The sequence below is a fragment of the Mercenaria mercenaria genome, chromosome 13, assembly GCF_021730395.1.
Source record: "Mercenaria mercenaria strain notata chromosome 13, MADL_Memer_1, whole genome shotgun sequence".
NCBI lineage: Eukaryota > Metazoa > Mollusca > Bivalvia > Venerida > Veneridae > Mercenaria > Mercenaria mercenaria.
The window spans coordinates 25,237,433-25,253,275 of record NC_069373.1 but is presented as its reverse complement, the minus strand read 5'-3'; the positions used below and the strand labels follow the sequence as shown (position 1 = coordinate 25,253,275).

Sequence of the window (15,843 nt, the reverse complement as noted above, 5' to 3'; positions counted from 1 at the left end):
ATTAGATGTTACGATACTAAGGTCACACGTGCTTGTGGAATGGAAAATTACCGGCATTACGTTTTGATATCTTTACGATTCGCGGGTAAATTCCAGTCAATCCGGGTAGCGACTGAACCATCTCAAAGTTTGTTGACATTTTGTAGATGTAATTGCTGAATTTTGGTAAAGTAAGGATGTAAAAAAACCACTCGCCCGATCGTCCGAGTACACAGCGAGGTCCACTCGTCCTACTCAGACTTAACTCGCCAATGCGAGCAGGCGAGTGGAATTTTACACCCTGTTAATGCCGATAAATGTGCGGCAAAACACGATATTTTGCACGCGTTAAACTCCCTTCCTGTGAAATTACGTCCAGGTGAATACACTAATTTTATTTTCTTTGGGGCTGTAAACAGCCGACCGGCGGAAAAAATAAAATAAAACTCGGGAAAATGAATTTTAATTTTATTCCACTTTTGCAATATTTAAGACCGGCGCTCCCGTAAAACGAAAAATAAAAAAACTCTGGCCTAAGTTCATATTTAATTTATTGTGTTGAGCTTGTGATAATACAGTTTTCTTATTTTAAATAAGAAAACTGTATTATCATAAGCTCAACACAATAAATTAAATATGAACTTACTTGACTAAACTGTCCACCCACATGAAGTCAACACAGATTTCGCTGAGGTGAAACGATAAAACAACATGGCTAATAAAGGACAGACCCAAGGTCCGTACTCTATGAAAATCAACAGTGCACTGAGGGCGGCGTACATCTCATCTGAGAATGGAAGTGGTATGACGTAAAAGAATCCTTATTACGCCCCCACAGATGAAGTTTGAGGGGGTATATTGGAGTGAGCTTGTCAGTCGGTCAGTCGGTTGTCCGTTGGTTTTCATGGTTCCAGCAAACATGAAGGTCCTGACAGATTAAAATAAATTTGGTACACAGTGTCTAAATCATAAGAAAAGCCATTTGACTATGCTACAGACACATTTTTATGTGATGCCCTTTCATTGAAATGTTGGTCAGAACTCATGGTTCATCTTGGAAGAACTATACAGGTTGTTCGAAACAATTGGGTACACGTTGATGTCAAAAACTAGGTCAGTACTTCTTGAACACATAGAAAAACCTTGGTTGACCACGTCTAGAGGTCAATTTTTGTCATGGATTCCTTCATGAAAGTTGTCAAATTTCACTTAGATATATAGGTAAGGAAACTCATGTCAAAAACTTCGTAGGTCAAAAAAAACCTGTGACCATAGGGTCTTGGGTTTTATGAAGTTGGCTAGTTCATCTTGATGTTCTAGGTCAAATTCGAAACTGGGTCACTGCCTTCAGAAACTAGGTCATAGGTCTAAAAATACAAAAACCTTGGACACTCTGGTCACACATGGGATTTATGAAGTTGGTCAGAATGTTCACTGAGATATCTATCCATTCAAATGGTCCGCTGGTCAAATGGTCAGTGGTTAAAATAGAAACTTGGACACTTATACATTTTATGGATCTCATAAAAATGGTCAGATGTTATTTGAGATATCTAGTCAAGTTCAAATGTGAGTGCGTCAAAAACTAGGTCATAGTTAAAAAGAAAACCTTGACCCCAGAGGTCACATTTTTCATGGACTTCATGAAAATGGAGAAATGTTCATCTTAATCTTTAGGTCAAGTCAACTGGATTACGTGCCTTCAAAACAGGTCAAGGTCTAAAAATAGCCTTGTGACATCTGGGTCACATTTTTTTGGACTTTGAAATTGGTGAATGTTACTCTTGATATTTCTAGCATTGAATGGTCACGTCGTCAAAAACTAGGTCAGTAGTCACTGAAAAACCTTGTGACCACTCTAGAGGTACTTTTCTGGATCTTACAAGTTGGTCAGAAGTTCATCTTGACTGATATAGTGTTCGAACCACTGCCCAAATAACTATGTATAGTCTAAGGTGACCACTTAGAGTACATTTTTACACTTCATGAATTGTAACGATGGCATAAAACGGTCATGTTGACATTAGACCTACATGTCCTCTTTTTTATGTAGTTATGGCCCCTTTCCAACTTGAAATTTTGCCAAACTCATGGTTTCCGGACAAGAACTCATGACAGGTTTGACAGATTTAAATAAATTTTGGTACACAGGTTTAACATCATAAAATACAGGTTCGACTTTGCCTGCAAACCACCATTTTTAGCCCACCATCTAATGATCAAATCACTCTGCGTCTGTCGTCGGTCCGTTAACAATTTCTTGTTATCGCATCTCCTCAGAAACTACTAGGGGGATTTTGACCAAACTTTGTCTATTGTATTGGTACTATAGTTGTGTCCCCCTGAAAAACAGACTGGTTCAACAATTTATGAGTGAGTTATGGCCCTTTGTTTATTTTTATAATTTACATAGATTTATATAGGGAAAAACTTTGAAAATCTTCTTGTCCAAAACCACAGAGCCTAGGGCTTTGATATTTGGTTTGTAGTATCATCTAGTGGTCCTCTACCAAGACGATTCAAATTATTTCCCTGGGGTCAAATATGGCCCTGCCCCAGGGGTCACTTGGTTTATATAGACTTGTATAGGGAAAAACTTTGAAAAACCTCTTGTCCAAAACCACAGGGCCTAGGGCTTTGATATTTTGTATGTGACGTCATCTTGTGGTCTTCTACTAAGTATTCAAATTATTCCCTAGGGTCAATATGCCGCCCTTGAGTCACATGGTTACATAGACTTGTATAGGGAAAACTTTGAAAATCTTCTTGTCCAAACCACAATGCCTAGGGCTTTGATATTTGTAATGTAGCATCATCTAATGGTTTTCTACCAAGTTTGTTCAAATTATCCCCCTAGGGTCAATATGGCCCCGCCCCAGAGGTCACATGGTTCATATAGACTTTTATGGGGAAAAGCTTTTAAAATCTCTTTGTCAATAACCTACAACATTCAAATTTGAACCAACATGTATAGTTTTGAGTGGCAAGATGAACCTTGACATGAGTTGACCTTGATTTTGACCTAGTGACCTACTTTTACATTTTTGTAGCTACAGCCTTCAAATTTGGACCTCATGCATAGTTTTGTGCACCGAAAAAAACTTTGACCTTGACATTGACCTAGTGACCTGCTTCCACAATTTTGAAGCTACAGGCTTCAAATTTGGACCACATGCATAGTTTTGTGTTCAGAAATGAAATTTGACCTTGATTTTGACCTAGTGACCTACTTTCACATTTCTGTAGCTACAGCCTTCAAATTTGGACCACATGCTTAGTTTTGTGCACTGTAAAAAAACTTTTACCTTGACATTGACCTAGTGACCTACTTTCACATTTTTGAAGGTACTGGCTTCAAATTTGGACCACATGCATAGTTTTGTGTTCCGAAAAAAACTTTGACCTTGACATTGACCTAGTGACCTACTTTCACATTTCTGAAGCTACAGGCTTCAAATTTGGACCACATGCGTATTTTTGTGTTCTGAATTGAAATTTGACATTGATTTTTACCTACTGGTTTCGAAGCACAGTTTCCCTCATAAAATGAAGGTTTTTAAAATTTCTTTTTTCTTGAACGTTTCAGTTCCGTAAAATGCTCCCAAAGAGAACATCTTAGCTCTTCTGCTTTACGAAAACATAAATATCAATAGTGTCTAGCGCACGTGATAACACACACAGGGGCTCCAAAAGGGGTGAATAAATAGAGCTGAATCGGTTGACTACAGAAGCAGTTTCCGTCATCAATTTTTGTTTTAATATTTATGTACATTTTTACAGTGAATACGACTAGAAAAGCACCATCCGTGTTTTTTTTAATCTTTCTGGTGAAATTAATTAATACAATTTTAAGAAGTTTGAAGGTTCAGGTGTTAAATTAGGCTTGTTGAAAATAGGAGGTAAAAAAAAAGAGCAAAACCTGGGACTCGAACTTGCGATCTCATGCTTGTGAAGCCGATGTTCTACCAATTGAGCAAATCGGCCAGTTGACATCATAGCGACAATTTATATATCTTATATACACATATAAGTTACGTAAGGGATACAACCGTCACTTTGTATAGCACATAGTATGTGACCAGTTACCCCCCTTGGATAAGAAAATCTGGCAGGGGTAACCTAATCATCTATATTTCACATTGGTTTTTGCTTTCTTAATTGTGAAAAAAAAAGTATTGCCGATGCACAAAAATGACTCCTTTTTATCTTTATTATGTATTTTTGGTAAATCATCTGGTTTCGACTGCCAGAAGGAGGAACTTTCAACTTAATTGGGGATTACGGAGTTATTCTTTGCGCATGCGCATTAGTTGCACGTGAAATCCCCTATGTGCAGAATGTAAACAAAACAATTATGGAATGAACAATTCGAGTTTTCTTGGAAAGTTTTTACCCTTTGTTGCTGGAATTTCACAGAGCTCTGGATTGCAGGGTAGTGTTATGGAAACAATCTCGACTTCATTGTGAAGAACATCACGAAACGTAAAATAACGCATTGACGGATACTACTAGCCGACGGAAACTGCTTCGAAACCAGTAGTACCTACTTTCACATTTCTCAAGCTACAGCCTCCAAATTTAAGGCACATGCATAGTTTTGTATACTGAGATGAACTTTGACCTTGAAATTGATCTAGTGACCTACTTTCACATTTCTCAAGCTACAGCTTTCAAATTTGGACCACATGCATGGACCACATGCACAGTGTTGTGTACCGAAATGAAATTTTACCTTGATTTTGACCTTGAGCTAGTCTTGAAATTTGGAACATTAAAAAATGGCTCAATGGTGGGCACCAAGATCACTCTGTGATCTCTTGTTTTATGTAGTTATGGCCCCTTTCCAACTTAAAATTTGCCAAACTCATGGTTTCCTGTCTCTCTTGTGGCCATTTCTTTCTTATGGTTGCCATACTTCTGTAGCAAGGCTGTATTGTGGGGGTATTATTCATCACTCCTGTGACAGTTCTAGTTAAATTTCGACCATATTAAATTCATTTAAAGAAGATGGTATTGTCCCTCATATTCACACCAGCTCAAAGACCCTAATGGTTTTCGTATCCTGTAAGATTGGATAAATTTTTCCCAAAGATCTGAGGAAAAACTGAGGCATAGATTAAAAAATGGGGTTTTGGTCTAGACCGCACTGATACCATATTCATACAACTCACACATTGTCAAAACTACTGCATGTATTTTTATTCAGCATTGTCATGTTATTATGAAACAATGCATTCTGACACGTGTTTGCACTAGTTTCAGTGATGACAGATCACATGACACTTGTGTTCAAACTGCAGCTATCATCTATTTTATTTGCAACAGTGCTCATTAGGTACTCAAATTGTTCAGTAGTTGGTTTAATGAAAATAAAAATAGTCATTTGGGTAGATGTTTACATTTACAGAAAATAACTTATCACTGAATGGTAGACACATCTTTACCGTGACATTAAATTTTTTAAGAGGGACTTAGGAATTTTTAAAGTCACAGGTTTTCATGTTCTGAATAGTGCATGGCTGATCCACATATTATCCTGTTTCTGTATTATCATAATGTTGCACAATATATTAATATGTAAAAAATTGCAGACAAAGACACAGAAATGCCTCACACAAATACTGGGATTGATGAATGTGAAATGTTTGGAGCTGATCAGCTGTGCAGTCAGATATGTGTAGATACACCAGGCTCATATAGGTGTGAATGTAACAGTGGTTACAAATTAGCCATGGATGGTCGTACCTGTTACAGAGATGGTAAGCTCTTTAATGGTTATTTTCCTTGTTCATATATTTTCACCTGTACAGCTGGGACCAATTATGAATGTCACAGGGGCTCATTAACTTGAGAACCACTCAACCAGAACCTTCAAACTTAAATGCATGATTTGGCCTCTGTTGTTTTCAGTAAGTCAAAGGTCAAGGTAAAAAAGGAACCTGAACATGGAGTGCGGTACCAGTGGTAAAAAATTGTGTCACTTAGTCAAATCATTGTTCTCTTGAGAAGGAACACCTAGAATTGGTAAGTCACACTTGACTGAGCAACTGACCTCGAAAGCTCTTGTCATTACAAGCAGGCCAATCAAACTCTGCGACCTTAGAAATAACCTGATAGTATGCCTAGAATTTTCTAAATTGTGACTTGCGTAGGCATTTTCTGAAGATGGATGATTACAATGATAAACGTTATCTACTAGGTGCCACAAGAAAGACTTGCCCAGTAGTCACCCTTGAGAGGCCCTTTATAGTGAAATAAACGAGGTCAAAGGTCATTCGGTGCATATTTTCATGTGTGTCACATAAAATACGTTGTATCTTGGTCATTTGTCGGTGTAGAATAACAACAGTGATATCAAAATGAAGCCAGGGTTTTGTACATTTATTTACAAACACTTACTCAAAGATTTTCTTATATACATACTTAAGAATATTCATGAAATCTTAAAAAATGGGCAGATAATTCGTTAAAAATGATGTTTTCAAATAATACTAAGATCAAATCTTCACTATTTTGTTTGAACGTTTTAAACACATATTTGATACATTTTAATTAATATTCATGAGTATGCAAATGAGCTGAAAAACTCTTAAATAATACTTATGAAGAACATTATTCCAAAATCAAAACAAATTACTATCTCAAAATATGTTTTATATGTGATTTATGTAAATATTGTCAGCTTTTTTAATATTTGTTTTCTTAATTATTAATATACCCCACCCACTTTTGACAGAATGTACTCTTGGAAACAATAAATTATGCTACAAACAAATATATATTTATATAAAGTAATGTTTCAAATGTAATATTGCTTATTTTTTGTCCATTTTTAGTACACATATATCTGTTCTTAACCATTGATAAGAATCTTTCAGTTTTATTGATGTAAAGCTTGTAAATATTTCATGCATTAAGAATGTAAGTAGTATCTAACACTTTTTCAAATACTGCACAAGGTAGTTCACACAGTTCAATCTTGTTTATAGTCTTTTTCTCTATATACAATACCAGAGGATATTGTTTAAAAAATGTCACAACTTTATTGTATTCGTTGCCATATACATTTCTACAGTTTGTATATAAATAGCCTCGCATGCACATTCAAACATGCAAACCTGGTTGGATCGGCTAAGCATTTGCACATTGAACTGCCACATTTCGTCTTGCAACCCACATTAGTATAATATTAGTATAATATTATATGTTACTTTGGGTATTATAGGAATACAGTCATACATGCCATCCGTGGTATCCTTTGTATGCAAACTTAGATCCATTATTTTACGCTATCGATTTCTGTATATATAACCAGGAAGACTGTATATCCAATATACCCAAGTGGTCTATTAAACAAGTTTACAAAAAGTGGTAACCAGGAACCAATGTGCCTGTATACCTGATACCAAAAGACCTGCAGTTATACAAGGTACCAGATACATGCCTCTATTATAATGATGAATACCAGATCATGGTGACATTAAGTATACAGTCAGTTGCCTGTTTGTATACCCAGATACTCAAGTGGCCTACCAAGATGCATAGTGACCTGTATCCCATTGATACTAATGCATATGGTCTGGTATACAGTTTTTTGTATTTTTTACCCAGAAAGGCTTATAGAACAGACTCAATCAAACAGAGTCTGCAATTTTCACTGTTTGCCTTGTTCTCAGTGCTTCCGAGGGATCTATGTTTCAGATTATATTATATGTAAAACCGGGATATCGATAGTTGCTAGTATATACGGCCAAGGTGACATGTACAATATCCAGACTACACAGAGTGGCATGTCTCTATACCTTGGATACATAGGTAACCTGTCTGTATACCAATGCCATCCAAAGTGACCTGAATGCATACCCATGATAACATGTCTATATACCCAAGATACCCAGAATGGTGTGTATGTAAATCGAAGATACCCTTAGTAGCCTATATATACAACTGTATAGCCAGGATGACATGCCTGTATACCCAGAATATCCAGAGTTGCAAGGAAACTCAGTTGGACCTTTTGTATGTCCAGAATACCCAGAATTGCCTTTCTGTACATTCTGTATATCAGTATTTACCAGTATATATACATACATGTGTAGCCAATATGACCTGTCTGTATGCACAGAATACACAGTGAGCTGTATGTATAGCCAAGGTACCCTTAGTGGACTGTATGCATAGCCAGGGCGGCTATGCATGTATGCACAAAACACGCAGAGTGAATGATTATATAACTAAGATACCCATAGTGGAATGTACATGTATGTATACTGTGAAATCATTAATATTTGTAGGGGACTAATTTTCGTGGTTGAGTCAATCCACGAAATTCAATCCCAACGAACAAGTAAAATTCCCATTCATTTTATGCTGTAAAGTTGAAATCCATGAATTCATATCCCCACGAAATTTCAATTTAGACCAAAACCACGAAATTTCATGCCCACGGAATTATATGATTTTGCAGTACCCATGATAGTTTTCCTGTATAACTAGAATACCAATTTTTTCTGTCTCTATATCTGTCTCTGGTTGTCTGAGATTGTGTCAACCAGATTTAAAATAGAAATGTTTTTGTTTTTGTTTTCAACCACAATACTTTACTAAACTACATAAAACAACTATATAAACTCTATAATGTATGCAAAGAAACCTTAATATATTGACTTTTGGTAGCCAAGTTGAAAAATGAGTGCCATATTGGTTATCTGAGGTCGCCTACATGGTGTATGGTCTTATTATCAGTTGTATATATCAATCTAAATACTGCAATAAATTACATTAAAACATATGTAGACGCTCATATATATCCATACTTTTGAACATACTTACTTTATTGGTCATCTTGGTCGCCATTTTGAAAAAATGGCAGCCATATTGGCTGTGTGACATAGGTTAACATTTTGAAATACTAGTAGCCGGTAGATATGTACCTAATAAAAAAGAAATGCCTTGCTATTGTGAAAACAAATACACAATTGTGCTAAAGATAACTATTGGGCAGAAGTCAACTCACCCCACCCACTTCAAGCAGTATTTACACATAAAACACATATGATGGCGATATAAAACAGTTGCGTTTATCAATAGATATTTATCCCACGTATCATTTGCTACCTTTCTGTTTTTCAAATCATGAAAATTATATATAAAACTATGAATATTGTACAGCTGTACATGCATGCCAATGTTTATCGTAATTTTGTACAATTTTGCCGCTTTCATTAACATTAATTAATATGCAACTGAGCTACCTTGCATATAGTTATTTTATTTCATAGTTAGATACATTCGCTTCAATTAAATACCATTTTCGCTCACTTATTTCATCAAATGGCGAAGACATGATGCCAAATAAGTGAAATTTGTAAAAACTGCACTTAATGACCTTTGACCTAATTTCTTGACCTTAATTTGACCTTAGGATTGTGACTACCGGCAGCAATGAACTACTTATATCATATACTTCACATATAACACATAAAAGTTGCATCTTCACGAAATGCCTATGTAGGTGTTATCCAGCTATATATATGAAAATAACTGGTAAACTATGAAGTTAAAATTATTTTTTCCAAATTGAGGTGACTCTCTAGCTGAACACGCTTCATTGATTACATATTACTAAGCACGAGGATGGAAAAGTAGTGTTGTTGAAACATGGCAAACATCTTATTTGTCACAAAGGTTAACATGCATCGTAACCTTCGAATGCATGGTCAATAATATGTGAAAACAAATCCTATTGCAACCCTCTCATTGTGCACAACAAATTCACGCACCAGATGTCACACTCACCAGATTAAGATACTACTAAATTATAGCCATGAATTACTTGATCAATGACCACTAAGGAGTATGTTGGCTCATCAGATCACTACATTAGGATGTTAAACAGAAAAAAATAAAGCGAATATATGTCAATAAGGTAGAATGGCCAATCCTGGGTTTCCACACACTGATGACCAATATTTAAAACAGACATTGCAACCAAAATTTTACTAGATGATCATTATATATTTATATAGATGTGCCCTAGAAGGAACTTTTGCTATGCTTTAACTTGTTGAAAAACTTGGATAATGATCTGTCTGATTTATGTAAAACATGTTCAAAATGTTTGTCTCAATGAAATCTAGGCCAAATCAGACACTAGGACATCTGGGGACTAGGTCAGGTGATACAGGGCCTTCAGGGCCCTCTTGATTATGTATGTGATAAGTTCAAAACTATGTTGCCTGAGGTCAAAAACTAAGTCTCTAGATCAAATCATTAAAATCATTGTTAACATTCTAGAAGCCACCTATTATACTCACCTTCATTTTTTTTCTCAGCATACATGCCTATGTGAAATCTAGTTGTTACCTGTCTTTTTAGAAGGAAAAAGGGGGACATCCATCCATCCATCTGACTTTGTGTCATGCATATCTTAAAAGAGTATTTCATCTAGAGTCATCAAACCTTACAGGATTGTTATTCACAATGTGGAGTAGTAGACCTGGTGTTTTAAATGGGATTTCACACTGCCAGACCAGAGTTATGAACCTCAACATCTAGTTTTACCAAACTCATTTATAAGTAATTTGTTAACATATGTGTATGTATGTAAACATAATATGCATGTATTTGTTTCCTACCTCTAGCACCATCACTTAAACTGAAACAAGGGGTCATGTTAACTGTAACAAGGGAATTTGCAGTGGTCAAGATTAATTGAAACAAGGGGTTTGGCAGTGGCCCATATAAATTGAAACAAGGGGCTTTGCAGTGGCCAAGATTAATGGCAATGGCCCACATAAACTGAAATAAGGGGGTTGGCAGTGGCCCACATTAACTTATCAAGGGGCTTGGCGGTGGCCAGCATTAATTGAATCAAGGGGCTTGACAGTAGCCCACATAAATTGAAACAAGCGGCTTGGTGGTAGCCCACATTGACTGAAAGAAGGAGTGTTTGCAGTGGCCCATATAAATTGAAACAAAGAACATAGCAGTGGCCAATGTTAACTGAAACAAGGGGCTTGGCTGTGGCCCATATGAATTGAAACAAAGGGCTTTGCTGTGGCTCACATAAATTGAAACAAGGGGCTTTGCTATGGCACACATAAATTGAAACAAAGGGCTTGACACATGAATTGAAACAAAGGGCTTGGCTGTGGCCCACATAAATAGAAATTGGTGCTTGGCTGTGGTCCACATTAATTATGTCTCCCCCAGGAGACATATTGTTTTTGCCCTGTCCGTCCGTCCTTCCGTCCGTCCGTCCATACGTCACACTTCATTTCCGAGCAATAACTGGAGAACCATTTGACCTAGAACCTTCAAACTTTATAGGGTTGTAGGGCTGCTGGAGTAGACGACCCCTATTGTTTTTGGGTCACTCCGTCAAAGGTCAAGGTCACAGGGGCCTGAACATTGAAAACCATTTCCGATCAATAACTAGAGAACCATTTGACCCAGAATGTTGAAACTTCATAGGATGATTGGTCATGAAGAGTAGATGACCCCTATTCATTTTGGGGTCACTCCGTCAAAGGTCAAGGTCACAGGGGCCTGAAACATGGAAAACCATTTCCGATCAATAACTAGAAAACCACTTGACCCAGAATGTTGAAACTTCATAGGATGATTGGTCATGAAGAATAGATGACTCCTATTGATTTTGGGGTCACTCCATCAAATGTCAAGGTCACAGGGGCCTGAACATGGAAAACCATTTCCAATCAATAACTTGAGAACCACTTGACCCAGAATGTTGAAACTTAATAGGATGATTGGTCATGCAGAGTAGATGACCCCTAACGATTTTGGGGTCACTCTGTGAAAGGTCAAGGTCACAGGGGCCTGAACATTGAAAACCATTTCCGGTCAGTAACTTGAGAACCACTTGACCCAGAATGTCGAAACTTCATAGGATGATTGGTCATGCAGAGTAGATGACCCCTAACGATTTTAGGGTCACTCTGTTAAAGGTCAAGGCCACAGGGGCCTGAACATGGAAAACCAGTTCCGATCAATAACTTGAGAACCACTCAACCCAGAATGTTGAAACTTCATAGGATGATTGAACATGCAGAGTAGATGACTCCTATTGATTTTGGGGTCAGTCTATTAAAGGTCAAGGTCACAGTGGCCTGTTCATGTAAAATCATTTTTTGGAAATAACTTGAGAACCACTTGACCTACAATGTTGAAACTTAATAGGATGATTGGACATGCAGAGTAGATGACCTCTATTTATTTTGAGGTCACTTGATCAAAGGTCAAGGTCACAGGAGCCTGAACAGTGACTTGAGAACCACTAGGCCAAGAGTGTTGAAATTTAGCGGGATGACTGGACATGCCAAGTAGATGATCCCTATTGCAGCCAACCATCAGTGTCTCTTCGACTTTCGCTCCTGACCCCTATTGACTTCTTGCCTATAGGACTTTGCATTGGGGGAGACATGCGCTTTTTTACAAAAGCATTTTCTAGTTGAAATAAGAGGCTTAGCTGTGGCCCACTGGAAATGAAACAAGGGGTTTGGCTGTGGCCCACTTAAACTGAAACAATGGCTTGGCTATGGCCCACATGAAATGAAACAAGGGGTTTGGCTGTGGCCCACTTTAACTGAAACAAGGGGTTTGGCTTTGGACCACATTAACTGAAACAAAGGGTTGACTGCAGCCCCCTTAAACTGAACCAAGGGGCTGGCAATGGCCCACATTAACTGAAACAAGGGACTTCGCAGTGGTTCACATTAACTGAAACAAGGGACTGGCAGTGGCCCACAGTTACTGAAACAAGGGGCTTGGATGTGGCCCATAGTAACTGAAATAAGAGGTTTGACTGTGGCCCACATAAACTGAAACAAGGGGCTTGGCAGTGGCCCACATTAACTGAAACAAGGGGTTTGGCTGTTGCCCAATTAAACTGAAACAAAGGGCTTGGCAATGGCCAACATTTACTGAAACAAGGGGCTTGACTGTGGCCCATATTAACTGAAATAATGGGCTGGTAATGGCCAATATTAACTGAAACATGGGACTTGACTGTGGCTCACATTAACTGAAACAAGGGGCTTGGCTGTGTCCCACTTAAACTGAAACAAGGGCCTGGTAATGGCCAACATGAACAAGGGACTTGGCTGTGGCCCACATTAACTGAAACAAGGGACTTGGCTGTGGCCCACATTAACTGAAACAAGGGGCTTAGCTGTGGCCCACATTAACTGAAACAAGGGACTTGGCTGTGGCCCACATTAACTGAAACAAGGGGCTTGGCTCTGGCCCACATAGATTGAGACAAGGGGCTTGGCTCTAGCCCACATTAATTGAAACAAGGTGCTTGACAGTGGCCCACATTAATTGAAACAAGGGACTTGGCAGTGGCCTCCATTGACTGAAACAAGGGGCTTGGCAGTTGCCCACATAAACTGAAATTAGGGGCTTTTGCAATGGCCAATATTGCTTTTGTTTCTTAGGAAGCAAACTTCCTCATGGCAGTTTTTTTTCTGTAGGATAGAGATTTGGATATCCCTAAGTGGTAAAACTGGTGTAAGACTTTTTGTAACAGTATCTTTATCCTTTACATTCTGTTTCTGGCTGATATACTGACCTTAAGAAGTTTTTTTTATATTTCACTTCATATATCATCCAAACCTATGCTCAAGATCTGCTATTTTGATAATGTTTTTGTTTATGATTGTAGATTGCCCAACTGGCTTTGCTTTTAATACAGTTAATGGACAGTGTGATGGTAAGTTGCCCCACAGGCTGTGTATGTTATAGGCAATGTAATATAACAGGTAGGATGCAGGTTAGTTGTTTATAATTGTAGACCAGGGTTCGACACTAACGGTGTCCCGGGGGCCCGAGGATCCCAAATTTTGAGGAGGAACACCAACTTCTAAAAGCTGGGATTCCGGCTGGATACCTATTTTTTTTGTCAATGATATCCAAAAAGTAAAAATAAATACCTGTTTGAAAAATATTTTAACCCTTTCCCACATCGATACGTTTATCACCATATCTATCGATTACCAACAGAAACGTATTGACCCGTGTCTACCGGTTACCGGTCATTTGAACAGAATCGTTTCATCCCGTGTCTCATAATCAATCGCTTTATTTTCGTTCTTTTCCTAAAGAAACAAAGTCCGGATGTTTACTAACTCAAAATATGGGATTTCATCATCATTATTTACATACAAGATCATGTGGTTACTATTTAAATATATCGAGTACTTTGCAAAGAAAGACCGGGTTTTTTTCCTACATGTGCACGACGCTACGTCATGGAAAATTACTGAGAAAACTGCTTGCAACTGGCCGGTTCGCGGGACTTTCCTCGTTCTAAAAATAATAACCATTTAACATCTTAGTATTTTTAAATGTGTTAGGTCGTGAAGGTCACGCGTGATACATGCAGTTATTGCATGACTGCGGCATTTTCCTTTGAAGTTTTGTGTTTTCTAAATTCTGGTATCGCCACGGTTAGCCGTGCTCTAAATTCCGTTGCACACAGGTATCGCTCACAGTTTTCTCTGTCTGGGGTGTAGAACAATACACACAAATTAGCAAGTGTACATGTTGCTGTGATAAGGTATTGAAAATGATAAGCTATTTGAATTAATTTATTACTGTGTATAAGTTAGATAATACATAAAAGTGTGTTACCGGCTGGTATCATAATGCGTGGGGGAATCTCAGGGAACGTAATTTGGGTAGCAAACGAGCCTCGTAGAGGCGAGTTTGCTATCAAATTACGTTCCCTGAGAATCTCCCAAGCATGATGATACTCGCCGGTAACACACGCGTATGTATTGTCTAACTGATTTATTGCATGACTGAAAACAGTAAACTGAACACATTTTTTAAATATTTCAATTTAAAATATTTAAAAATATTTCCCCTCTTGAGCCTCCCTTAGAAACATTTCAATGACATGATAAACCCCCAACTGCCATATAAAAGCAAGAAGGTGGCGACAGGCAGGTTTTTATATAAATTATGCATGCTTCACATCAGAGATCCCTTTTTCAAAATTTTAAATAAACTACTGAACAAAAATGTTATAAAAAGTGCATAAATACACATAGAAACATTCCTTATTAATCAGTGTAATTATTTTTTAAAACAAAAAGTTGGGAAATAGAGTTTCAACAATAATTTAAACTAAGTGCTAAAATTTTGAATTTGCTGGGAGGCCCTAATGAGGTCATGAACCCTGGAGAAATAGAGAAGCTAAACACTTCCCATGTGGCTAATTTTATCAACAAAGGTTATTTATCAATGGAATTAACACCTAGAGCATATTGTAAACCTTTGCCAGAAACAAAATTTGAATTTTTAAACAGAACAGGATATCATAATAATTTTTGCCGTTATATTTTTATATTACTTAAAAAAATCAAGTTTTAAATCAAGATGCAGAGAACTTAACTACAGAAATACAGTAATAAATTATTTCAGATAGCTTATCATTTTCAATAACTTATCACAGCAACACTTGCTAATTTGTGTGTATTTCTCTACATCCCAGAAAGAGAAAACTGTGAGCGATACCTGTGTGCAGCGGAATTTAGAGCACGGCTAACCGTGGCGATACCAGAATTTAGAAAACACAAAACTTCAAAGGAAAATGCCGCAGTCATAAAATAAATTTCTGTAGTTTAGTTCTCTACATCTTGATTTAAAACTTGATTTTTTAAATAACATAAAAATATAACTGCAAAAATGATTATGATATTCTATTCTAACACGATCTGCAGCAATTGCTATATAAACATATAGCGAAATCGCCTATACATGAATCTACGATAAAATATGGTTGGCTGTTACATTTCACCCCCTATGATTGTGGCATAAGAGATTCTACTTCAGTTC

The 15,843-nt window shown here is 37.4% G+C and overlaps 1 protein-coding gene across 3 annotated transcripts in view; it reads left to right on the top strand.

Moving 5' to 3' along the window:
• Positions 1-15,843, top strand: part of LOC123529305 (fibulin-1-like) — a 298,235-nt gene that overhangs the window by 119,328 nt on the left and 163,064 nt on the right. For all 3 annotated transcript variants that reach the window (XM_053521359.1, XM_053521357.1, XM_053521360.1), the window contains 2 exons: positions 5,571-5,738; positions 13,667-13,714. In XM_053521359.1, coding sequence (XP_053377334.1) covers positions 5,571-5,738; positions 13,667-13,714 — 216 coding nt within the window. The remainder of the gene's footprint in view (positions 1-5,570; positions 5,739-13,666; positions 13,715-15,843) is intronic.